This window comes from Hyposmocoma kahamanoa, unplaced genomic scaffold (assembly GCF_003589595.1).
Source record: "Hyposmocoma kahamanoa isolate Upper Pololo Valley unplaced genomic scaffold, ASM358959v1 192, whole genome shotgun sequence".
Lineage (NCBI taxonomy): Eukaryota > Metazoa > Arthropoda > Insecta > Lepidoptera > Cosmopterigidae > Hyposmocoma > Hyposmocoma kahamanoa.
This window is the reverse complement of record NW_020653719.1, coordinates 2,100,908-2,126,708: the sequence shown is the minus strand read 5'-3', so window position 1 is coordinate 2,126,708 and position 25,801 is coordinate 2,100,908. Positions and strand designations below refer to the sequence as shown.

General features: G+C 43.1%; 1 protein-coding gene across 1 annotated transcript; it reads left to right on the top strand.

Moving 5' to 3' along the window:
* The first annotated feature begins 746 nt into the window (after positions 1-746).
* LOC113226583 lies at positions 747-25,487 on the top strand. Its single transcript, XM_026459277.1, has 2 exons — positions 747-1,064; positions 24,692-25,487. The coding sequence occupies exons 1-2, from the start codon at positions 1,041-1,043 to the stop codon at positions 25,430-25,432; spliced, it is 765 nt and encodes a 254-aa protein (XP_026315062.1). The 5' UTR covers positions 747-1,040; the 3' UTR covers positions 25,433-25,487.
* The last annotated feature ends 314 nt before the right edge of the window (positions 25,488-25,801 follow it).

Genomic DNA, 25,801 nt, shown 5'->3' with positions numbered 1-25,801 from the left:
AGCAACGTATCGTATTCGCAGCGCGATACCGCTAGCCGCGATTGGTGAGTGGTAGGAGGTACAGGGTCGCAGAGCTAGAGCGGCCTCGCGGCCCTCTTTGCGCCACAACGCAAATCGTTGAAATCAAAACTTTCACGCTACGAGAGCGCTACGAAGTTTTACGGCTACGAACTTCCTGCTACGCGGCCGTAGCGCGCCGCACTCAAAACTTTGTTCCGAAAGCTTTTTTATTTGTCACTTTCTGTTATCAGCCGAGTGGAAACTTTGGTTCTTTGTGTATCAGCCTTAGCGTTCATATTTCAATAAAGACGCTCTTATCGTGCGTTCGCCAAGTTTTCAAACAACAAGTCTCGCGCAATGATACCGATGATTTCTTGGGGAATCATTTTTACTTATTTCATGTTTGCTTGGAACTTAGTTACTTAGCCCTTTAACTATTCTCAAACATAATTCGTGCATATGTACGTAAGTACACACTTGTTTAAAATTTTTAATCTCGAAACCAGGCGGGATAATTTTGTATCCAAATTCCAAAATAAGTACTTTTCTTGACCATTAAATTAATCATGACATAAAATTAACATTTTCCTAACTATTCAGTAGGTCACCTATAGTTACTGTAACCTGGAGTTAGGGAAAATAATTCAGAATGTTGAGTTGGGTGGTCTTTAGTAGTATAGAAAAGTTCCAGGATATTTCCATGGTAGGTGGTGGTTTGAGCATTGTGTGAGGCTGGCGGGGCCTGGCGCGCTGGTGGGTTGGCAGGCGGCAGGCAGGCAGCGAGGTTGGGTTTTGTTGTTCGTGGAAGCGAGTCGCAGGTGGGCGCCGAGCGGCGGGCACCACCGAACCGGACCCGAGCAGCGCCGAGTGCGAAGCCCCGCGCCAAACAGCGTAAGCGGCAGCCCGCGGAGCCGCCGCGCGCCTCAGTCTGCGCTCGGCCCCCACGCTGCCCGTTCGTGAGTGACGCCGTGCTGTGACGCTTCTGACAGTTGTTATCGTAATCGTGACATGTTTTCGTATCGGAACTATGGTGTATCCCCATGAAAATGTGGAGTGATTTCCAGGTAAGCACATTCCATTGTCGATATGCTTTAACCCCTGGCTGATAATAGTGCTAGTTTTGGTAACAATTTCGAATTCATCTTGTGTTCTTTAACTTCAAGTAGTGTACGAATATTTTTTGTAACCTGAACGAATTTACTGAACAATTTGTACATCAGGGAACTCGAAACCAAGTCAACTGTCGTGCTATTTCGACAAATTTCCAATATTTTTATATTTGAGAAGTTTTAAGTGATTTCGTAACTTTAACAAATTTCGATTCAAGAGGGTCTTAGGTCATGTTAATGTTATGGTCTTTTAGTTTTAAATATTTTTATTGGTTTGTTTATTGTTTCAATCATAAATATTACAAACATTATAGATTTTTATTGTATTTGTGAGGGTAATTTTTCCAGTCAGTATTCTTGCATACCTTCCACCATTATTATTTTCTTTTGTTTCTTGTTAGTCTAGTATTATGATTCTTGTGTACAATGCATTTATTCTTTACTGTAAGGTTTTTTGGAACATATGACTGGTTGCAAGAACTAGGTTTTCCACTTGATCATAATTATGATCTATATAAGAAATCTTTGCTACATTTTCAACATTCCCAAAAGTATTTTCCGTCTTTGCTTATTTTACTCCTACTGTGTTCTTTTTTAATTCAGACGTTCTTACTTGGTAATTAAGCAAGAGTAGGTAAATATAGAAGTAATTGCGTAATATAGTCTTAGAGAACCAATTTTCAAAAGTTATGTGATCTGCGCGCCTTTTTTCGAATCTGACAGGTCGGCGCGTTTCCGGCGAGCTGTCAAACGCCATGTGATAGATAGAAGGGCGCAATCGGCTGGTTTTAAATCAAAGAGCACGGTATTCGACTCGATAACTGCGACGCTCGAGGCGAGCGAGAACGCGGAGAACTCGTCAGAAATACGTGGTTGCATCGGTCCTACTCGCACGCGTGACGCTGTCCCGCTCCAGCGACGGGTGTTTTTGTGTTGGAGCGGGTTTTTTGTGTGGCGCGAGGCTGAGTGCGGCGCCGCTCGCTCGCCTCGGCTGTGCGCACCCACATTAATTATAACGCCGACTTGACTCGCCAGCTCGAACGCACTTTACTTTCTATATTTCTGCGATATTACGCTTAGAATTCAGCGTTGTTTTCATTTTTATCTAGCAAACGTAAACATCATTAGAGAGTATAATGATGTGATGACGTTAGATAATACAATGCGAGACGAGGTACGCGATACGGGCCCCGTGCGGCGCGGTGGCGGGCGAGGGGCGCGTTGCCATGGCGACGGCTGGGACGCCCCGCCCAGACCCTACGCCTCCTCCACTCCACTTATTGAGAATTACTTCTCTACTCAGATGCCCAATTGTGACTCCACTCTGAGCAATTGCGCTTTGGCGTATGAACAAAAGAAACAAACTATTTTATCGATTCAAAAATACCAAGGCACCATGCCGCTAACAATCTCTATATGTACTTAGGTACATATTAACGAAATTTCCCAAAAATGTTTCTTTTTTAAGTCAAATATATCAAATTAAAAAATCGCCTTATATTAGTAAACAATACGATAGACGTGTTGCTCATTTTACCTGTACTTATGCCTTCTCAGTCACCCACCCTTTAACATAATCCGCTTAATTCAATACATTAATCCAAATTACATGAACAACCGACTAAAAAATCTGAGTCTGGCAAAAATATTACTTTGAGGAAAATAAACTGCTATCAAGTTATCACTCGCACACGTTATATCTGCCGATAAGTTTATCAACTTAATAGATAAGCAATTAAAAGCGTATAACTATTTAAAAAGCAAAATTGCACAATAAAATAAATAAAAAGTGCTACACGGCGTTGCCCTTCTACGAAAGTGCTAACCTACGACGGTAAGAGAGCACCTACGAGCAAAAACCATCAGTGTTGTCCCGCTGACAAACTGAAAAGTAACTTTATTGGAACAGTCACTGCATTAATGAGTATACACACAACGAAGTTGAAATTAAATGTTCTGAATAAATATAAATTGAAATCACAAAACAGTGTGTTAACTCATATTTGTTCGTGTTTAACAGGTAAAAGCTGTAAAATTTGAACTAACTTTTCTGGGGAGTTTTCGATTCTAATTTCGATTATATAAATATTAATCCACGTGACTACAAAATATCAACTCATATATCAATTGCGAATTTGCCGAAAGAACTTCCATATAACATTTAAGAAATATTAGATTGCGTATCATTTAGTACTTTGAACATTAAACTATATTTTCTCCGCATTCTAATCATGCGCTCAAAATGAGCTCGTGGTTCATTGTACTGCCACCAAAACTAATTGAATTGTGCACGTGGTCATTGCTTCAGTTAACAATCACTACGAAATAATAATATGCATATACATACTATCACGCTACGAAAGCGAAGGCTATGGAAATCCACTTGTTTCTACGTTACTGACAAACGTTCGCTCACCCACTGAATCTGTCTTTTCCTGGCCACGAGCTTATTTTTTATATGTTAGAATTAACTTGTCTATACCAGTAGCAGTACCACTCAGGGCCCATCATCCTGAGACAATAAGCTGTCAAGTCCCATGTGTCCGTAATTTCACCAGCTCCCTACCCTTCAAAACCGGAACACAGTAATGCTCACATTACTATACTTACACTTAAGGTGGCAGTCCCTGGATTAACGCTTTCACAATGACCTCCACTGCTACGAAAATTTATTATTTAAAATCATATATTTTATTATACCCAGACTATAAATTGCCAATGCCAAACGGTCATTTGGTGCAACTATGACGTACCTAATTGTAATTTTGACCAAATTGAAATAAGTATATTAACACACTTTTAAAAGTAAATGTTTACACATGTGCCTAAACAATTACTGGTAGGGTATTTTACACCTTGGTGTCCTGACTTTATGGTTGAGATAACTTTGAGATAAATATTGATGGATAGAAAGTTATAGGCAGGATTAATCATATTCGGCTTATCTTCTTGCTTAAGAAAACATGGATAAAGACTTTTTGATATGTTTTTATGTGAATATCATAGAAATCCTCAGTTTTGAAGCTGATTGTTCAAATTTTAACTGCAGTAAGACATTTCCATAACTGTGGATAGGGTTAGATCTTTTTTTAAATATAAGTAAACTTTTAAGCCCTAACACAGCATAGTTTTAGACTTAAAACCAGCTAAAGTTCACTGAAACTTCTTATGGCAGCATAATATAGGTTTATCATGCGTGAAGGCGGAGGAATGGGGTGTTTATAGGGGGTGTATTTAGGAATGCGACTTGTTGCAGTCATATGCCCACCCTACACAATGCACCGTATATTTTAAGCGTTCTAGAAAGTAAGGAAAGTAAAAAACGTATCGTTTCGCAAATTTTGTTCACAGACCTATTTTCTACATTTCTAAGTTCGTTTGAAGGAAAAGTGGCAAAACATATGTCATAATTTAAAGATTTTATTTGCATAATAAGGACAGGCTAACAACTTGTTCGCATTCAATTGTATTGAAGTATATGTTTCTTCAGTTATTACAAGCAGGTTTCGTTTATATTAGAATGTGTTTAAATAATTTTCCAAATATTTGATTTTATTCAGTGATTTTGAGAGGACAATGAATACTGACGAAGCCTTTTGTACAATAGATACAGGACCTAGTATTGGAATTAAATGAAAAACAGGAATCGGTTTATCGTTCTTTGACCCGGTAACATTAGGTTAGTACTTTATAATAAATCGCTTTTGGTGCGCTTACAAAAATATTGCGGTAGGTTACATATTAACGCACAATTAAAACTGTATCAATAAACCACCTTTTAACGCAACCTTGACCTCATTAAAGTAAAGTAAACATCATAAGTCTCAAGTGTAACAACCGGCTCGCACCGAGAGCGGGAAATCCTCTTGTCATAAAAAATAAATACGCTTTTCAAGTGTGAATCACCGTGCACCGCGCGGGGGACGGGGTGTGTGCGTGCTCCTTAAGCACATCTCGTAACAACATTTTTATAGCAGCCGGCAGTTAACACGCCGTCGTAAACAATCGACCACGTGCGCCAAAAGCAATAGTAAACACATAAACAAATGAATGAATTAGCCATAGCCGCCGCTCGACGTCACCACACGCCAGAGACACGCATAATAATCGCTTATGCAAACGACTCTAATTATGTAAAGCATTATAGACTTCTGTGTGTTTTGACATACACGTTAACGACCAATTATATGCCCATTGTACGACTCAATGAACTTGACAGACTACAATAATATAGGGCATCGACACTCGAATGAATGGACCACCTGTTTAGAAAAAATACGAGCCTTAGCCAATGTCAGGTGTGCCAAATTCAATACGGTTGATTATATTTTTATTACCGTATTGAGTTACCGCTACTTTGTTTTCTTTTTTGTTACATTTTTATTGTTGTTTTACTGCTTCTTATTTCGGAGCTGTTACGTATTTAACTCTCTGTTTTAACATTGAACAGTTAATCAGTATTGAAGTAGTTTGTTACTAATACCAGTGGTTCTAAAATCTCATCACGTACTAATATAGATTTAATGCTACATTAGTTAATTATCTAGAACCGCTGTTATGAAAACATTAAACCCTCACTGGGACAATTTAGCCGTTGCGACCGTAATATAAATGTAAAGTTGGTTGAACGGCCAGTAAAGTAGGAAATTGAAACTTTCGTCTTTAATTAAGTAGCAGTAGAGCACCTTGTGAAAAGTTCTTCGTTTCGCTTGCAAAAAGAAAAGTACTGCCATTTTACCTTTTTCTGCCGCCAAGCAGTAATATAAGCATTACTGCGTTCAGGTTTTGAAGGGTAAGGGTGCTGGTGAAATTACAGGCATACTAACTGCCTCCGTGGCCGAACGGTCACCATGCCGGACTGCCACGCAGAGGTCTCAGTTCGACTCCCGGGCGGGGAGAAATATTTGTATGGCCTACATTTATTTCTCTCGTGAGTTTGGGTGTAATTTGTGGTGGTGATGTTTGTGTCCATGGCACCCGCGAGATAGAGTTTCCCTAGTGCGGGACTATGTTGAGTATGCGTTATTATTATTATTACGTGTGGCGCACTATAAGGTTCCGGAATGAATAAGAAAAAAATACTATCAATGGTCAGAAATGAATTTATTGTTCCTCAAAATATTCTCCGTTAGCGTTAATGCACTTTTTCATATGAATGAACCAATTTTGAAAACATTTATGTTACTCCTCCGTGACAATCTCTGAAACATATTTTTCATACTCTTCGACAGCCCCTTCATCACCTGATGAAAATAGTTGACCGCGTAACTGGTTCTTAATTTTTGAAAGGAAATAAAGGTCACAAGGTGCCAGGTCGGGACTGTACGCGGGATGGCTTATAAGGTCAACGTTGTTCACCTTCAAAAATTCGTTTGTCTGTCTGGCCGTGTGAGAACTGGCATTATCGTGGTGCAAGATGATACGGCGTTTACGGTTATTTTTACGGAGTTTGTCAATAATTTCCGACAAACAAATGGTCGTGTACCAATCACTATTCACGGTACAACGATTCTCCAAAGCAACAGTAGCCACGTGTCCAGTTTTATTAAAAAAAGAAGCAATCATCCGCTTAGAGGCACTTTCTACGCGCGCTATCACTTTGGTTGGTTTCGGCTCATCTCGAAAGACACATACGTTCGATTGCTGCTTTGTTTTGGGATCGTAACTATAAATCCATGTTTCGTCACCTGTTACTATATCCCACACCAAATTTGACGCCCCTTCGTTGAATCTGGTAAGCATGGCATGGCAAGTGACGCGATACGTTTTTTGAGCCGCAGTCAAATTATGTGGGATCCACCGAGAGCACAGCTTTTTCACACCAAAATGTTTGTTGTAATATTGATTGTATTTGACTCATGCTTATCCCTAAAGATGCCCGAATCTCATGGTATGTCACATACCTGTCTGCTTTGATCATACGGCGCACAGCATCGATTTTTTTATTGTTCACAGCAGTGGACGGGCGACCATCACGAAATTCGTCACTGAAATTCACACGACTGCGTTTGAATTCTGCAAACGAGCTATAAATAGTCGCCTTTTCTCCGCTGAGTTGTTAATTTACACTTAAAGTCGTAGAAAATCCTACTACGAAAATTTTCACGAGTTAAATCCATGGTGGTGTAGACAACCAATTTCTAAAATGACGCCACAATGTAAAAACAAGTGACAGTCAGACGAAACAAACTGTATTATACAGCCAAAGAGTTCCATTTTCAAATATTGTAATTACTTTTTAAATATTGTTTATGAAAGTGGCCAGTTCCGAAAAGTTATAGTGCGCCCTATGTATAATATGGCACTTTCAACTCATGTCTCAGGGTGCGATTTAAAGGAGCGGCATCGCAACTGTTACAGACAGGTGCGTCGTTTACCATCAGGTGCTCTACTTATTCGTCCCGTCACTCGTCACGTCGTCCAGTCACATGATGCCAATCACGAGAAAAAAAAACTATTAAATTTTTTTAAATAATGCATGATTCCACGTAATCTACAGGCCCAAGTTTGAGAAAACAAAAATATTTAACTATTTGTGAATTCGCAAAGCGTCTTGTGCACGTTCTAAATATATTTCCCATGGCCCCAATGCCACTGGCCCAATTTCGTCTGCCAATAAAACAATAATATACGAGTCGTTGAACTCGGTTTTCGTGTATGACTATGTAAACACTGCATCTGGGTAAATGCGACCCGTAGACGCCCCGCCGCCGCCCGCCACCAATATTTTATGTAAATCTACGTCATTGTATGAGTGATGTTTTTATTATAAGCATTCTTGTTTTGACGGTCAAGTTCGGGATAGGAAAGTTTACAAACCATATTGATGCTTCAGCTTGTGGAATGCTATGTATCGCTTCGATTATTTCGTCATTTGACATATTATATTGTGCATTTATTGGTGATATTATGTTTACTACAGTTAAAGTGCAGGTGAAATTGAAAAGTTTAGTTTTGTAGGAAGATCCGTAGAGAAATAATATAGACAGCATATTTTTGCTGAAAAATAAATTATTACATAGAGGTGGTTAAAATTAGATGTGGTAGAATGTTTAAAAATGTCATTCTGTGAAGACAGAGACGACCTTTACGAATAGATTATGATCGTTACATGAATGGGTTACACGTGAAACATTTGTATTTACTTTACGTTTTACTACAGACAGCATGTAGCGTAAAGGCTTGCTTATAATTATGATAATAACTTTATTAATAGCTCTACAAATCTATTTCGTAAGTAGTATCCATTAATCACTTATGGTTTTATGAATGAATGTTATTATTAATGTGTGTCGACCGGTCAATGATATCCGAGCGATGTAAACGTCATTTTATAATCATAAGCTCATAAATAAACATGGTGACGTCTCGGGGATCAGTCGGAAATGGGCAGTAAGAGGCGCGGGGGAAGGCCGGAACGCGGCGCGTGAGCAGACGGCATGTAAACGTGTGTAATTATGTAACAATGCTTTGACATTCAACAAGAGCGACACATTTAGCGCGGCTATTAAGTGGATCAATGAACTTGAGCCGTTTGTTCAATGTTACGCAACGATCGGCGTTTGAGTGAGATTAATGCGCGCGGATTATGGCACGCGATACATTTCAATTTACGTTCTGTTTCATTCATGACTCGAGATAATGACGATGTACTCGTTCCGGTCGTTTGTTTGCCTGTCGTCGGCTCACGTACACTTTACATACTCGATCTGCCGCTATTTATTGAGGACCGTTGATTCGCAACAAATGCACGCCTGCTGTGTCGCAAACACGTTAAACATTTTTTATACGATTTCGTTTACTCCACGTGGTGTAGCGCTTTGATTGATTTCTTACGATTTGATGTGGATTATACAAATGCAACGGCAGCAAGTCGCAATTCACGGAACATACTTTATAAACGTAAGTGCTTGACTTCTGAGTAAGTATCTTCCGAGAAACAATAACATTCGTCCACATAAACAAACATGTGAGAAGAGGCCGGTACTCCAAAGATCGTAGTATTAACAACAAGTTTGAGTGCAAGACGAGCGAGGGGTGAAGGGAGTACGTCTTCACCCATTGACGGTTGAAGCCCCCGCGACACTTTCACTGCTCCGTTATTGCAGTTACTACGCGCCTACTGTGCACCGGGAGCGGGGCGAGGGGTGCCACCCTATTGCATTCACCCTACTAACCACCCCGAGGCAGGGCCCGTTCAGATAAGGGTGCATGTTCAAAACTTTAAGAACGCTCTCCTGTACACTTTGTGACGTTCGTAATTGTATATTATCAATTTATCAGAGAAGACGAGTACTATAATAGGGGAATTGGGATAAGAATCAAAGGTCGCATAGTATCGGGTGGGAAACACCGTTGTAGCGCAGGTTAGAGGCTGTCTATCAGTGATCGTATCTGTAGTCTAGACGGGCGGGTAGCCAAAGTGGGACAATGTCAGCGCGGAGGGCTCGGAGTGCGGGTTGCGGTGCTATTATTTGCGTAGCCACGTGTGTGCCTCACCGACACCGCCGGCCGGTGACAAGTGACTGTCACTCGTGACGGAAGGCCGGCCTTGCTCCCGTACGCACTGCACCCGCCAGTCACGCGCTAATGTCGATAGCGAATTATCGACTATCCATTTCATGAATGAATGTCGTAATCTTAATAGAACTTGTTAATTTGTGGCTAGGATAACAGTTTCTTTAAAAGCCAGTTTTGTCGATTTTTTTATTACGATTACAATGTTGTGTTGATATTAATTGAGATCATGCAATACGATCAATGTATGTATATTAACTTTGGAAATAATTAAAAACCAATTAACGTAAAGCCATACATAACAAAAGAAGATTAACGAAACTAGGCGTATATACATTTACAAAATGATGATTTTTGTACCACTGTGAAAAAGTATAATTTCAAATATTGTACTATCATCAAACTGCCCATAAAACTTTGAAATTAGTTGGAATATTTTATAATGTAAGTAGTGTGTATAGACTTTCTTCCGTGGCGAATGGTAGTGGAGAGATGCCCTCGAGGAAATACCTCGGGCGACGACGGGCGTTCGCAACTATCGGCGCTGATTGATGGGCGATAGATAGCGCGCTCGACATTGAACCCGTCCCCTGCACCACTAAATATATCTACACTTCCGCCCGTGACGTAGCACGCCGCTGTGACGTAGCGACGCCGCCACCGCCGCCCGTGCCTACGTAACACATTTACATTCTTTTGTTTACACTATAAAACTCTATTTACATTTGTATTGTCCGGGGTCGACGGCTTATATTTTTATCGCCTCATATCTTGCGAGCTACCTGCCGCGTCTACACCTTACTTTTTGCTTGTATCGTCGATACTAATAACACTCATTAAGTAGTTATTACTTTTCGACGACTCGACATTTCAATTCCTAATTAATAATTTTGAACTGTACAATTGAACTCGCTCTAACGAATAATCATTTTGTTTTTATGATAAATTAATTTCATTTGGTTAATTAGGCAAATTGGAAATGAGACTAATTTTAAATGAATAGAATACACTTCATAATACTTATTTAAAATAACAACATTATCAAAAATTCCAAGTTTGGAATCTGGAAGAAGGAAGTTCTTACCAAATTAAGGATTTGCTCAGTATTTTGTGATATGTGTTGGTAATTGGCTGAGTTCTGAAGCTATACCATCATAAAAGTCCAAAGCCTGGAATCATTGTTAGTAACTCGACTAGAAGACTCCTGGGACTAATCTTCTAAGTGCGTATTCGGAAGAGGGGAACGTAGACGGGCGAGGGGAGGCTCATTAAAAATTCATTCTTATTTGGAGGCTCCGCAATCAGGCGGTACTGCTGGGGGGCACCCTCCTCGTGGGAGACTTTGTTGTCTTCTTTTTCTAGTATCGGTATTTATTAGTTTAGAGCTTTAAACTTTTGCATCATTAAGAATTAGTATTCACACATTTTTCTTTTATAGCGTTGTTTGCCGTAATTAGTTTTTTATAGAGTTTCCAAGAGCTCAGAATTATCGTTCTTTCAACCTTGTATTTTACTTTGCTTGACGCTGAGTTTCTCGCATTTTCCTTAACGCTGCTCTTTAAAATATACAACTGTATTTTGTGATTGAAAATCAGGACCTGTTTTTGATACATGAGAAACAATGCACTAAAGGACCGTGACTATACCTAGTTATATATATTAAATAAATAATAAATAATAATAATAATAATACACATTCACTAACATCTAAGACAGTTGTTATGACCACAGTTTGACACGTTAAGCAAAAACTCAAAGGGTTATTTATGAATCTTCTTCAATAGATAGCTTTTATTGCGGTGCGTTTTGATAATAAGGTAATTTTTGATAAACACAACTCAAAATAGTATTTTTGTATATAATTAGATAATTACAGCAATGTGATGCGAGTGTGTGGGTTTCGACATATTTCCCCGCGATGCGGGGGTGGCAATGGAATGAGGTGGGTATCCCCTTCTCACTCCATGCCGACTCTTTGAAAATTGCTACCATTTGTTTCTCATCTAAATCTCTACTCGAACTCACGTTATTTTTATACCATTACTTTAAAAAATACCGAAACTATATAATTATTCATATACAAATTACGTACGTTACTGATGATTGCGTATATAAACATATCAACAACTTCCGATTCCATAATTTATGTATAACTAACCTATCTTACTGTACATAAACATAGTGTTATCTGCAAACGACATTAATTATTACGTGACATTGTGACGTGTATGCATTCTAGATACTTTGTTGCTTAACTTAGATATCTATATCTTATTCTAAAACTTTAATTAACTAAAATGTTATCATGTCTACTGAACCAAGGTTGATATCTTTATTTTACAGATATGCAGACGTATAATCATTTGAATAGATATCTTATTTTTTAATGCAAAGGATTAATCACAATTGCCAAATTACAACGCTACTTATCACTTTGGAAAAAGCTTTCGTGCATAAAGAAGTGAAACGCAAGAAATTCGTTTCGAGACGTCTAAAAACAATAGTAGCGTTTTTCCGAGGGTCCGCCCCCGACCTCCTACACCACCCCTTGCCTTCCTTTCTTCCTAATATCGTGTAGTCGTTTCCCGCCCCGCGTGACGTCACCACTTACAGGTTTTTTGGCAATGAAAAAATGATATAAAGCTTGGGAAATTGTATCAACTGCAGATTTTTACGAGGTTGGGACTCGTCTACCGTTTCAGTAGGTCATTGACGGTATTGAATTTTAATATATCTGCATATATATTTTAGTATGCATACATATTCTAAGGCTGAATTGTATCGGGCTTTTCAATGACGACAATAGTACCTTATCCTAGTATATTGTACACTTCATGAATTGCGTTTTTTCGTAAAATAGACGAAATGTGTAAGAAAGTAAGAGCATAAGTATTAAGTAGTGATATCGAAGAATGGCAAAGTTCGAGACACATAGTTTTAAGTTGCCCAATGGTAACGACCCTTAAGCTTCGGCAAGGTCGCTACATGACTACACACAGAGCATCCGGACATGTTAATTGATACGTGATGTAATCGACCATAAACAAGATACAATATTTTAAATAATAACGGTCCTAAACAGGTTTATGAATGGGATGCGTGCGGGGTGAGCTCGCAGCGGTGGCGGGTGCAGGCATCAATCCGAGATCAGCTGATCGCTGGCCTTTCCTTTTCATCTCGCACTTTATGTAATTAATTACTCGCTACAGGCGGCGCGGGAGACACGGCGGCAGCACTTCGACTCCCGATTTAACTAACCGCTAAACATTGTTGCCTCGGGGCCACGATGTACGGCACACCATAACTCACTCGTGTATTATGATTATGAATGAACTGTATTTGATGTTAGTATAATAACTCCCCTTTCAACAACCGAGATGTCGTCGGCCGAGAGCAATCGAAACGTTTATTTATTAGCTCATCTTTCTCGGTGATCAATGCGTTTTTTTCTCTCATTATAATTCACGATGTTATGCCTTCTTGTTATGATCGCGTGGGCACGAGCCGAGTTATGTCATGTACCGCTAACAATGGCGATTTTCGCTCGTAACCAATCAACAATGACAACTGCAATGGCCCGGAATAAAGAATTGTGTTTGTAAGACACCAGTCCGTCCTTTGTTATCGTCGAGATCGCCTAAACAGGTGCCTGCCTTTATACCGCTATTACTCGAATATGGGGTGTTCACTTGTCAAAAGAACATTCATATAGCAGCAGCCCGCATTCGATCACGAGTCGCCCGTATAGGAATAAATTTAGAAGAATGGGGAACGCCCATAATCCTTGGCTTGTCTTCGACGCAGTTATCAAGGTCCGGGGCCGCCACTGACAGTAAAATTAATTTATTTTTTCAAACAAGCAAGCGCTATTTTTCTGAAGGCATGTTGAGCAAGAAAACGTGTTGAGAGGGGCCGCCGCGTATCGCCCGCCAGGCTGTATTTCTCATGCAGTGTTGCAACCGCCGTGTAGTAAGACTTCGGTATCGAGTACAGAGAGTGGCAGCGACGGCGGCACCGTCACGTTGGCGGCTTCCAACGGAGCGAGCGCGTGCACGCGTGTTCTGCGCGTGTGTGTGTGTGACGTCAACAAGCCACTTTCTCCTTACTTTCGTCGCTGTGGTAAAAAACGGAGCGCGACTAGACGAAGGCGATGCGATGTCTATTAATACAACGAGATGCGACGTCGCATGCTCTGTTGCGTGAAACGAACTAAGTGTATGTAGAGTGATATCAAACTCTCCCGGGGCCGAGTAGCTCGGTGATGTTTGACCATGTGTCAACACTAGGGTATCCATATCACTACAATAAAATTATAAATAGGATAGACTGCACACTTATACTGTATCAAATAAAACGAATATGATTTTTAGTCAGTTATTGTAAGTAGAGCTGAGTTGCTAATGGAGCCCACAAATAGATATAACGCGGACATAAGCGGTGCCGCATACTGGACGGTTGATTTAAGTAGTTGACTCTTTACTGTGAAACTCATTTAGGCGTTAATTTGCACGAAACATCGAACAAGTAAAATCCATTGCCGTTGCGCGCCTGTCTAATTAAGCTCTGTCATAGACTCTTCGAGGGCTCTATTACGAGCCGCCTCCAAACTTAGAGCGGACTATAACACATTTGGTATTCACTCACTGAGGCGTGCTGGTGAAGAGTGGATTTTATGCGAGGGCAATAAGGTCGATACTGCTAGGGCGGGACGAATACAGTTCGCTCGGTGTGACAATTACGACGGTGCGGCCCGCCCGCCCGCACCGCCGCAATCGATAGGCCTAGGGCGGGGTGCGCGCGGCGCGCTCGGTGCTCATTACTTATGCAAAGCACCACCAGACGCGGCAATCGGAGCAGTCGCCGATACCGCACGCACAACGGACCACGGCCTATTCCTACCACCGCTTCCGCCATCACCGTCTTGTATTGACCTTACCAAAATATCGATTAATCGACCTGACCACAGACGACCGGCCGAAACCCGTTGGATTTAATTTGAAATTGTATTCAGGCGCAAGCAATTCAAACGTTTGATAACGCGCCACGGAAACTTCTTTTTCATAAGGATTCGGGTATACAAAGCACGGTGGAAAGTTCGAAGGGGTCCCTAATCTGCAAGTTGGCAATAGGCTAACGGAACCCATTACTGGATTCGTGAGCCTTTGTGCGCCCCTCCGGTGCCACGGCCCCTCGTGAAGGGTCGTTCTGACTTTTATCTACACTGGATTCAACTCACTGCTGTGCTTTTACGTTATTTTAATCAGCGTACTGATACTATTTAGTTACATCTAATATCGTACTACTTCTATTAGAAAAATAACGACTAATATTGAAGAAATAATAACCAATTGACGCATACCTTCATACTTCACGTGTTACATCAGCATACACTACGAAGCAAAAAATTTGAGTTAAGCCGGGATGCCATTGGACTAGCTAAGCTTATGAAAAAGCGTCGCGTCGACCTTACTCAGCGAGCTTAGTTGGCGAGCTTTCGTGATAAAGTTTTCTCGCGAAAACTCATTCCCGCGCTTTACAACCTGCGAGTTTTCTCCGAATCGTAGAGGGGGTACATAAGCCCTCCCCTCACGGTATATAATATAATTGGGAATAAGAGAAGCATGGTCGACATTGTAGGCGCTCGCTCGACAGCGACAACACGCCTCACGTCGTTGCTCATAAACGATACGTTATTTCTTATTCATAATATCGCATGAGACCGACTTTTCATAAAATCGAATGTGACCAATAATATTTATTAGGTCGCTTTATTCAGACTTTTGTTCAAATTAATCGAAATTTTAATCAGAGACGATAAGGAATTAGGAAGAGAACCAAAACAGAACGAAAGGGTTTTTTATGGAATACAGTGAAGTAGAAGTAAGCGGCGCAATATAGAGTGGCAGCGGCGCCCGCGCAGCTCCGTATCAGCGTTATCAGAGCTGCGCCGGTTATCAGCCTTCAAGGTGACGCCGCGTAATACCTGATTGCAACTACACAGATATTATCAGCCCAGTATTTCCACTAGTTTGTTGTTTCACAACACCGATATCCTATGACTTTGTTTGTTAACTGCCAAGTTCAGTTCGGTATACAAACTTCTGAAACAATAAAACCAGATTTTCGTACAGTTGAAGTATCAAAAATGTTATTGCGAAGACCATTAGATTAATCATGAATGAAAACTGAAAGAAAGTGACGCCACATGTTGCTCGCGAGGCGCACCAATTACTTTATGTATAATACGTCGAAGGCCACGTGCACGGTTGACATTAACAAAGTTTGCCGATGTGGAGAAAACTTTGTGACATGTGAGTGGTAGATACTTACAATATGTACTTCGCGCCTCGCCGCTCGCTGCCTGCCGCCGCCCCGCAGTCGCCGTGACTCAGCGGCGCCCTCGCGCGACGTCGCCCCGTCTGCCTCCATGGAAAATTTATACCCACCCTCTATGCAAGAACATTACAATTTCGCTACACAAAACCTAACCGTATACCCCACCGATAGGGAACATTTCTCCCAGATTAGAGCTGCCAAGACAAAGGAACACCGGCAATTTTGCCGAAAACAAACCCTAACTCCAGGGGGATATAGTTTGTAATTTATGTGGCGATGTGACTCACGTGCTACGAAATCGCAGTAGTGACGTCACGCGCGTTCTGGTAGGGCAGCGTGATCACGTATATAATATATATGCAGATAAAATGTTAACTTGTTCAGTTTTCTGTTTGAGTCGTAGTTCGACCAGGGCATAACTACATCAGAATAAAGCTCACGAGTATAAGTCAAACAAAAACTAACAAAATTTTGAAAATGTAGAGCTGAGAGAAAATAAACAAGACAGGCGGTCGGTTGGCACTCGCATTCTCTCCCTAATTCCCTGCTGGCGTGAGGTGGCGCGCCTCGAGAGCGTGTGCTCTCTCATCTCCTTAATTCGTCCATCGCCGCAGCCCCCTTAATTCTCCCTCCCAATGATGCGGGGGCGGCGCTCGCTCTCTTGTTAACCCGAGTTTGCCTCCCTTATTTATGCTCGGTAGGGGGGGCAGCAGGCGGCTCGGGGTGGTCCCCGCTTGTATCGCCTTATACAGCGCGTATCTGTGTGAGTGAATTAAGAGCGAGTCGGCTTTCATTTTGCTAAAGCTGGCATGCTCGTGTGCTTGCTTTTCAGCCGCCCGTCGGTCGGTGTGCTTCCCCTTGAAAGAACGACGTCCGACTTTGGGGCTAGGACATAAAGTCTCAAACTGCTTACTGGCTCGCTTTCAATGTTTTATAACTTTCAGAAGGCGAGGAGGTGGTGGAGTTTTTGTGAGTGGAAGGACTTTTTTGACGTACGTTTTTTATGTTTTACTCGGTTAGGGTTCGGTAAGATAACGACGTCTCGCAGAGGGTGAAAAGCGCTCTCGCACGAGATATATGTTCAGGTAATGGTGTTATGAAAGAAGAATATGGCTTGAAGTTTTAGGACTTTGTCATTAGGAAAATTATTATTTAGTAAGAGAGAGCATAAAATTGTAAAAAAGCATTGGAAGCAGGAGCAAAGATAAAACATTGGGCCCGGTCTGAACTATTTCGAAAGTTTGGCGAAGGGCGGGGTGTATGGTAGCTAAGTCTACGCAAAACGTCCTCGAAGAAAGTGAAATTTAGCGCAAGTCCGGAGAAATACTACTCTCCTCAATACCTCCCTGCGCCCCCCGAGGAGTTTTAGAGAGGAGGTATTCGACGAACGAACGTGGCTTATAACAATTAAGTTTATTCGCTCGCAGGTTTTCTACTATTTTGTCACAGCAGGGAGTTCTAGGTTTTAAGATTAAAGAAGTTTAGGCGAAATAACGTAATATGGAATCCGGTGTAGTTGAAATCTGAATTAATAGAAACAGGCGCTGCTGTGTCGAGAAACGTGAAATTTTCCCGAACATGCTAGGACTCATTGGTATGGAGCATGCGCTGTCGCTGTCGAGTCTCAGATAGCATGTCTCGGGTAAAAAATCGCAAGAGCGAGTGGCTGTATGGTCGGTTGAACGACCTTTGTTAAGGTGTCGCTTTCGGGCAGGTTATTTAGTTCGGGCAGGCAGGCGGGGTTGGGAGGTGGCGGGTGCGGGCTAGGCCGCAAGCCCCGGGTCGCCAGGCAATGGCAACTGGGTCACTCCGGGCCTGCCACCCACCAATTATGTACACGCTCGTTACCGGACACGCGTTTTTCAATCACATCCATATTTAATTGGGCATCACGAAGCTGAAAATGTGTTTGAACCGCCATATTTTACGAGAACTTTATTTGAATTTCACAATAGCATATTGGATAATAGCTAATAGTAGTAAAACGGTGATAAAGATTTAAGTGTTCAGCTGTAAATGTATATATAAACTTAATAAGTTTTCTTTCGATGGAAATCATTATGCGTATAAGAAATGTTACAGTTATACATCCTAATAATTTCAAAACCCATTGTAATTATACTATGCTCATTACGAAAATAACTAATAAAGCGTCGGTGTATCTATCTGGAGTGATGTGAACGGTGTGTCGGGGCGGCAGACACGAGTTCACTGAGCAAACTTGTAGAGCGCGTCCGCGGGTACTAAATCGTCTTCCGGAACTCCTTACAAGACGAAACCTGTGCCCTAACTTGTTGCATGGATGCAACGCGCAGGGTGCGGGGTGGCGGGGGTGGCGCGCGGCGGGCGGGGGGTCGTCTTCATAGTGAATGGGCGCGAGATGTCGTGGACGGCCGCCACGTGCGCGTATGGAGATGCCATTGATAACCGTGACCTCGCCCTTATCGCTGCCTGTCGATGACGCCCGCACAGATTTCAGCTCACTCGCTACGAGTATTCGTTTCGCTAAGCAACTAACGACTCTACTGCCGAGCACTACGACCGTACCGTGTAGCCCTGTTAGCGTCTTCGTGACATGTTAATTAGATATTGTGGTCTAAATTCGCTAACGATTTGAATGAAATCGACACTGTCTTTATCGCATCTTCTACGTACTGTTGTATACTAATTCCTAAAATAATATTTCTTTTTTAAGTTTTCTGTGGTGGCTATAATGTTACAATATAAAAAAGCGACTTTTTTAACAGTATCGTGTAATGACTCTGATTAGAGGTATAGGTGAATAAAGACTAAGTAAAGTAACGAGTAAATTTTGAGATAGCTAAGTGCATGAAGATAAACTGGAGCTCTTTTATAAGCTCGAAGCTCGGTGTGATTCTAAATAATATTACGATAGAAGAAACATGAGCAGGTAAATATGCCGAAACAGTATCGAGCGTTTTACAGAATTAATTTCGAATAATTTGTATCGGTGTCTATGGAATGTTTAATTAGTATCGTCTCACGTAGTGAGAAATCCAATCTGTGTTCACGAACGAGTACAAGTGCCCTTGGCATAACGGGGCCGTTAGTGGCAGAGTCGTGGGTAATTAGCATTTAACTCGCCGTACCGCGTAGCAAGTGCAGCCTTGACATTGGCCGCCATCGCCCTAATGTCGCATCGATTGTCGGAATGCAAACAAAACCATCTCTTGTCGGCAAATAATAAGTGTCGAAGCGATGAATGAGCACATTAGCAGCGGCGCGGGCGCGGGCGGTACGGCGCCGGTCGCCGAGTCATTACGCGCCCCCATTAATCACTGCAACAATCGGCCGATATCTTGCTATTTACAAACGCGGGAGCACGTGTTCGCCGCTCGTACTACGCAGAGTGTATTGACCCATTTAGATAGCTCGACCTTCGCGCGGCCATTGTGAGCGAAAAACATAAAAATAAGTTTTATTGCGGCGTCGTTATGCGTATCGCTGCGACGGCGGGCCCGCCCGTCACGCCGCGCCGCCCAAACAGCTGATCGCTACGTGACATTTTTATTTTATTCTCTCTCTTCCGGGGATTCTCGGAGATACGTGCCCGTGACGTCATTATCTACCAGCGTACTCCCGCGCCCTCGTCCGCGGCTCCTGATTTATTATCACGCAGAGCGCATAACTCCACTCTGCGGATTGCAGTGATTTATTTACGGATCCGTACTCGTGGCTTTAGAGACAGCTGTCTAACAAAGTCAGTGTTAAACGGCCAAGTACCCTGAATCAGTGGGCCCATCATGTGCCGTACCGCCGGTTAATCACATTATGTCAACTGCAATTTTCACCAACCGCCTAATGATGGGGTCGTGCGACCTTCTCAACATAGCCTATTGCATCGCACTTTTGAACTGCGAAGCCTATTGCTTGATTATTTAAGTAACTTTGAACAGAATTCTATACAGAATGTGTTATGAGTATGAAATAACGTATACGAGATACATGACGTAGATACTATATACTTATTGAATACTAATTATGAAATCAGAAACAGATTTTGTTGTGGAATCAATAAATATAAGTAGAAACCACAAAGTCCGATGATAAGTGTAAAAATTATAAAGAAACAATGAGTAACATACAGATATATTCTGAGCGAGTCTATTCTGATCTCGGCAGAGGAGGAAATATCCCAATAGTGGAGAGCGAGCAAGTCGACCGACATTCCGATCATTTGAAGCGCCGCGTTCGAGGAACAGTGTGCGTCATCGGCAGGCGGGCGAGTGGCGGATGGCGGAGTGCGGGCGCGGGCAGACGCGGGTGGCCGCCACAAAAACTACAATTTTCCCTTTCATTGCATCGAGTGGCCGCAGCCGCAACTCACTCATCATAATAAACGCATAACGCCACGTCTCGCACACATCCGCGCACATTGTAAACAACGCGTTTCGGGAATTCCCTCTCTTTTTATGCCGGAACACATTCCTGAGGGATTCCTTTTGTTTGTTCACGGTTTATTTGTACAATTTTTTTGTCACTTTGGAAAGCCTTTGAGTGACTTTGCTTAACGGTAAAATTATTAAGATCCTAAATAGACCGTAAAAGTTTATCCTTTTTTCCTACCTCTACATTGAACATGATCTGATTATGATCTTCGTGTGTTCCTTCAAAGCGGTTCTACAATGTTAAATAGATGTAAATAGACAATGCAAGTAGTGTAAGTCGAAAGAGAGTGCCGTGTTTCATATGTAAACTCTAAACAAACAATATAATATTGATAAAAAATAGCGCGGATAAAACTGTTCAAAATTCCATATGACTGGGCAGTAGCCAAAGGCGTGAAATAAAAAGCTCAACAGAAGCACGGCTCGAAGCTGCGCTCGCGACGGGCCACCAAACAGGATGTGGGACTGGTTCTGTGCGCGCGCGCACAGGTACACAGGCAATGCGTGCGTACGCGCCACCCGCACACAAGAGCGCGCGGCCTCGCCGTTCGCCGCTCACGGAAATGTGCGTGCCAGCCGCGCCGACACAACGCGCCAACGATTACCGCCTCTGCTGGTCGGCGCCGACATCGCCTATTTAAGCTGCTGCCTTCATACTGATACTCCACACCTATTATTCTATTTAATTACATACGCCTAGGAACAATCGTCTTTTCAGACTATTTTGAACAAGTAATATTTTGAAAAAGAAACAATGAGCAAAGTCAAATTACAATGGGAAAGAATGTATCAATATCAAAAACATGACTTAGATTTAGTAGAACTACAAAAAATATATTAAAAGGAACATTAATTCGACTCTGATTCTATTTCGCACTAACTTTGTCCAAAGAGACATCAATTTAAAATCAATACCCGATTAAAAAAAAACTACATATTATATGTAAGTGGCAGGAAATTCGCTAATCGCAGTTAAATAAGTAAGGCAAGTAACAGGTCTGCGGCAACCCTTTGGTCGAATGAATGGAATTACCGAGCTTCGATCACGTGCTCTATTGTATTGTACTGAAAAGGAGCGTAAATCGTTAATCGGTCATTCAATCTTTACGATATTGCTGAGTAGCGGAGGCTCTTAGTTATGTTTTGTAATTTTATGAATGACCGCAAAAAATACTATTGTAATTGCTGTTGTCAAAAATAATGTCGTTATTTTCATAAACACTTATGCGTGGGAGCAGTGGAATGAAAAAATCATCTTGTAGAGATATCTTAGTAAGTAAATAGTTTTGATTGTTGACGAATTTCATGGATGGCGATCCATGTAGGTCCCTTGTTATAGTTTTTCATCGTTACCTGTACATCGTAGCCAATCTCGAGGTCTTAACGCTATCATATTTAGAATCCCGCAACAATAGCATTTCCAGGTTCAACCCAGCCCCATAAAGCAGAGGTAGAGCTCACCTCTCGCTTGATACTCCGCTTTATGGTTGGGTATAATAATACGAAACGTTGGTTGCTGTCGGGCGTAGGTAGCTGTAGCGCTAGATAGAAGCGGACGGCCGCTACGCGATGTTATTATGTGCGCGACTGTGTGCCGTGCACGTGCAGCGCTCACACACAGGCGCAACGCCCCTGTGCGCCGCCGCCGCCGCCGCCCCGCGCGCCATGCCGCCCCGCTGCCGCCTGAGCTCCACTCGACATGGCTTACCGAGTTGTGAGGCAATGCCGTGCCGCCATCTATTTGGTCTCTACAATGCCATAGAAAGTCTCCGTTCGACTCGCCTCGCCGGCACCGAACTTTTCCTATTTTCTCGGCGGCGATAGAACAAACAATTGCAGCGCTACCTACAAACCGAACAGTCTTTTCGATGCACACAACCTCGTACCTATGCAAATGTGTGCTGGAATTCTTTATGGCAGTAATTTTAAATAAGTAGTAACTCTTCGCTCCACACTATAGCGAAGCAGTACGGTTATAAAACGCCGCATATCCGAGACTGGCTATAAAATAAACGTCAGACGTTTCCAAGTTTCGAGCGGAGAGAACGAGCGACGCGCCGCGCATCAGAAAAAGAACTTTACGACAAGATTAGAAAGAGCGAGCGGAGCGGCAACGTCGCGTAGCCGCGTTCCTGGGCGCGGAGTGGCAACGTCTACCGCCAACGTCATTTACTAAATTTATTTTCATGAGCGCCAGCGCGCTGGCGACGACACTACTACATACATACAGCCATTTGCTTGCCGCGTGAAGTATATACGTAAATTCTGTTTTTTAAACTTGTACTGCGTGGGTATTATACATGTTGTTTTGCTAGAAACAGCTCAGAGGCGACCAGAGCCCATCATACAGTGGAACGGCACGTTTTCCGCGCACCGATAAAGGGGTGACGCAAAGTGATTATTTGCAGCGTTGCGATGAGTTGCTGCTGAGTCAACGGCAACTCGTCGCTTCGCACCAGCGATTCATTGTCCCATGTTTCTCGTTTCGTTGGAATACAAGCAATATTTTTCTTTAACTTGGAATTACCGCGCATCGTACTATCGACTAGAAAACAAACATCGGCGGTGGATTAAAAAATAACAATTCTAACTTCTGTGAAGAAATAGCAATCAATTTACGTTTTTCGTGAAATCCTAAAAATTGGCATAGACTTGGTTATTGTTTTTGTTGCAAATAATTCAGCGCTGAATCTGAAGTTCTTTCAACAACACCCTAAACCCAGAACTTTTTCTATTTATAACTGTACCGTTTACACTAACGACACTGTTATGAATAATAATCATTTGCAAGCAGCTGCCCTGTTGAGTATAGAATTTGAGTAGATACTAACGCGAATACCTAGGTCAACGCAGGCGCGTGTGCCACCTAATTATCACGGCAGGTGCGGGTGCATCTGCTCATTGCCGCCTGCACTGGACATTCAGCCAACAGACTCACCATTCTTCATTGCCAGTATACACACACTACGGTCAAGGATCTGCCTGCTTAAATTACAAACATCTTCGCTACCAAATCTAAACTTACAATGAAATGATTGTGATATCTAAACACAGACAATCCATGCAGAGACTATCGAGATCATCGGGCATTCAATTTGACCAGTATGTTTACATTACAGCTTTTTTAAGCCAAAAGTTTTCCAAGTTTTACCATTAGACAGTATACCAATAATTGAATTTTATTGCTAATTATTTTAGAATGAGCAATTACGTGTGTAAGTTCTAAATCGTGATACAACTCGTTAATATGTCTGTACCGTTTTATGACGTTTTGCTATTCCATATACTGACAACTTCCATATCATTGAACGGTAAGACCACCGCAATCAGTTAGGAAACTTAAAATATAAGTTCCATTCGGTGTTATTACAATAAGAGACAATTGATTTCAGAACTTCTCTAGATTTTTTGTGTCGTTCAAAGAAACAGTTTGCATCTTTTGAGTAAGGAATGCATGAGCATTTGGTTTGATAAATCCGAAAGTTGCAATATTAAGCACGTCTCTACCTGAGGTGTCCCAGCGAGGGGCTGCGCCCCACGAGCGCATTGTGTCCCCAAAAAAAAACCTGAGAAGGGTCGGGGCGCGCACAATGGGTACATCGGCGGGCCCCAGGTACCGTCATATGCCGTCCGTATGACGGTCTGCTATCCCTTATCGTGAATAAGCTACAAATCGTGGAGCGGTAAGTCCGTCGCAGAGGGATGTAGGAAACGGAAATTTGACTGTTTGATGAGACTGACAACGACCATGTAAAATATTATTTGAGTAGTATGAAAAGCACATTATATTCATCTTTTAACAAGTACGAAGATGCTTTCCTAAGTAACTAAGTTTAAAAATTAAAGTAAACACTTGCAGATATATTATGTAATTTTGACCCAATTTCTGTCAGTTTCCCATTGAGCGGTGTGGTGCGAGGTACGCGTCGCTTACGGTACTTTCATCGGCGGGGCCGCAGTCGGCAGTTACGGCACTCAGCGGGTATCTACTGTCGGTCGAGTATTTTGGGGCCAACCCACACACCATTGTACCTCCATATCTTTTCATCATTCTTATATCCGGGAAAGTAAATTGACAAAATGGACGTGTTTCCACAATGTATAGGACTATTTGCATTTTTTTAGGTATCTCGACTATACGGAATAGACTTGACTTGGTTTCGAGTAATCTTATAAGATGTTTGAATATTTTTAATGCAACACCCAATTTCAAATAACTAACTCGATCGTCGGTAGTCAGTTCTATCTGTCTATCAGCTAAATGGTAGGTATTGTGATAGCGGAAACTCAGAATTAAACGGAGATTTTGTTGCTTTGCAGGGCTCGGGCGGCGGGTGCGGCGCCAAGCGGCGCGCCGGCTCCCCGTGCGAGGGCGGCGGCAAAGTCGCTCGCTGGGAAGATTCGATAGCCAGACTTGAAGCCGTGGCCGCTGGTGCTGGCGGCGGAGATTGTTGGCGGAGCGAAGAGGAAGAGAGGCGAGCCTGTCGCCGGCGATGGTGCGGCGGCTGGTGTGGCGCACACGACACCATCCGTGCCGAGAACGGCAAGTCCTACTTGGAGCTGGGAGGTGCTGCGGCGCGCGCCTGTTGCGACGGCCGCGCCGCCGGCCGCTGTGCCTCGCGACGCTGCTACCGCGAGAGGCGAGTCAAGATGATGAACTTGTGTGCGATGAAGTTGGCGCGATTTCGTCAGACGGCGGACCCTTCGCTGCGCCGGTCTGTGCTCGTGTGCAATACTCTGCGTGGCATCGAACGAGAGATGGAGCGCGAGAGTGCCGAAGAGGCACCATTCGAGGCTGCAGCGTGTGCGGCGAATGGAGCTGCTCGCTGCGAGTTGTTGAACGCGCGAGACCCGGCCGGTGGCCGCGCTACGCCATTCCCTGCTCCGCCGCCGCCCGACCGGGACTCCGGCTACGGCGACGAGGAGCAACGCACCATCGATTGGGGTTCCGTGTTGAGCCTCTCGTCACGTTCGGCGCTGGATCCTCCCGAAGACACTTGGCCGGACGACTGGGGCTGGAGCGAGGACAGTTTTGTGCGGCTGCTGGTGCCGACGAGTTAGTGGGGGGCGCGCGGGCCGGAGTCGCCCGCGCCCCCTTGAGCGCCTGTGATATGCCCTCCGCTGGCCGCCGCGCCAGGTGAGGCGGCGCCGCGCGGCTCGCGGCTGCCCGACACGCGGCCGCGCGGCTCTTCTAGTCGAGCGGCGCGCCGCCCGCCGCCCGCCGCCCGGCCGGCGCCCGGCCGGCGCCCGCCCAGCCCCAGCGACGCCGAGGCGACGCGCGACGTGACGCGCACACGCAGTCAGTAGTTAGTATTATGTAATTGCTAAAGGGAAGGTGCTAGCTTCGGACGTGACGCAGGACTTAAATGCGAGCCGAGTTATTTTTGATAGTTTTATTTCTTTAAGTGAATTCCAAACCGAAACTGGGAG

Bases quoted from the DNA above. Each gene is read 5' to 3' on its own strand.
- LOC113226583 (XM_026459277.1), top strand. From the start codon at position 1,041: ATGAAAATGTGGAGTGATTTCCAG. The intron at 1,065-24,691 runs GTAAGCACATTC...GTTGCTTTGCAG, and splicing joins AAATGTGGAGTGATTTCCAG to GGCTCGGGCGGCGGGTGCGG.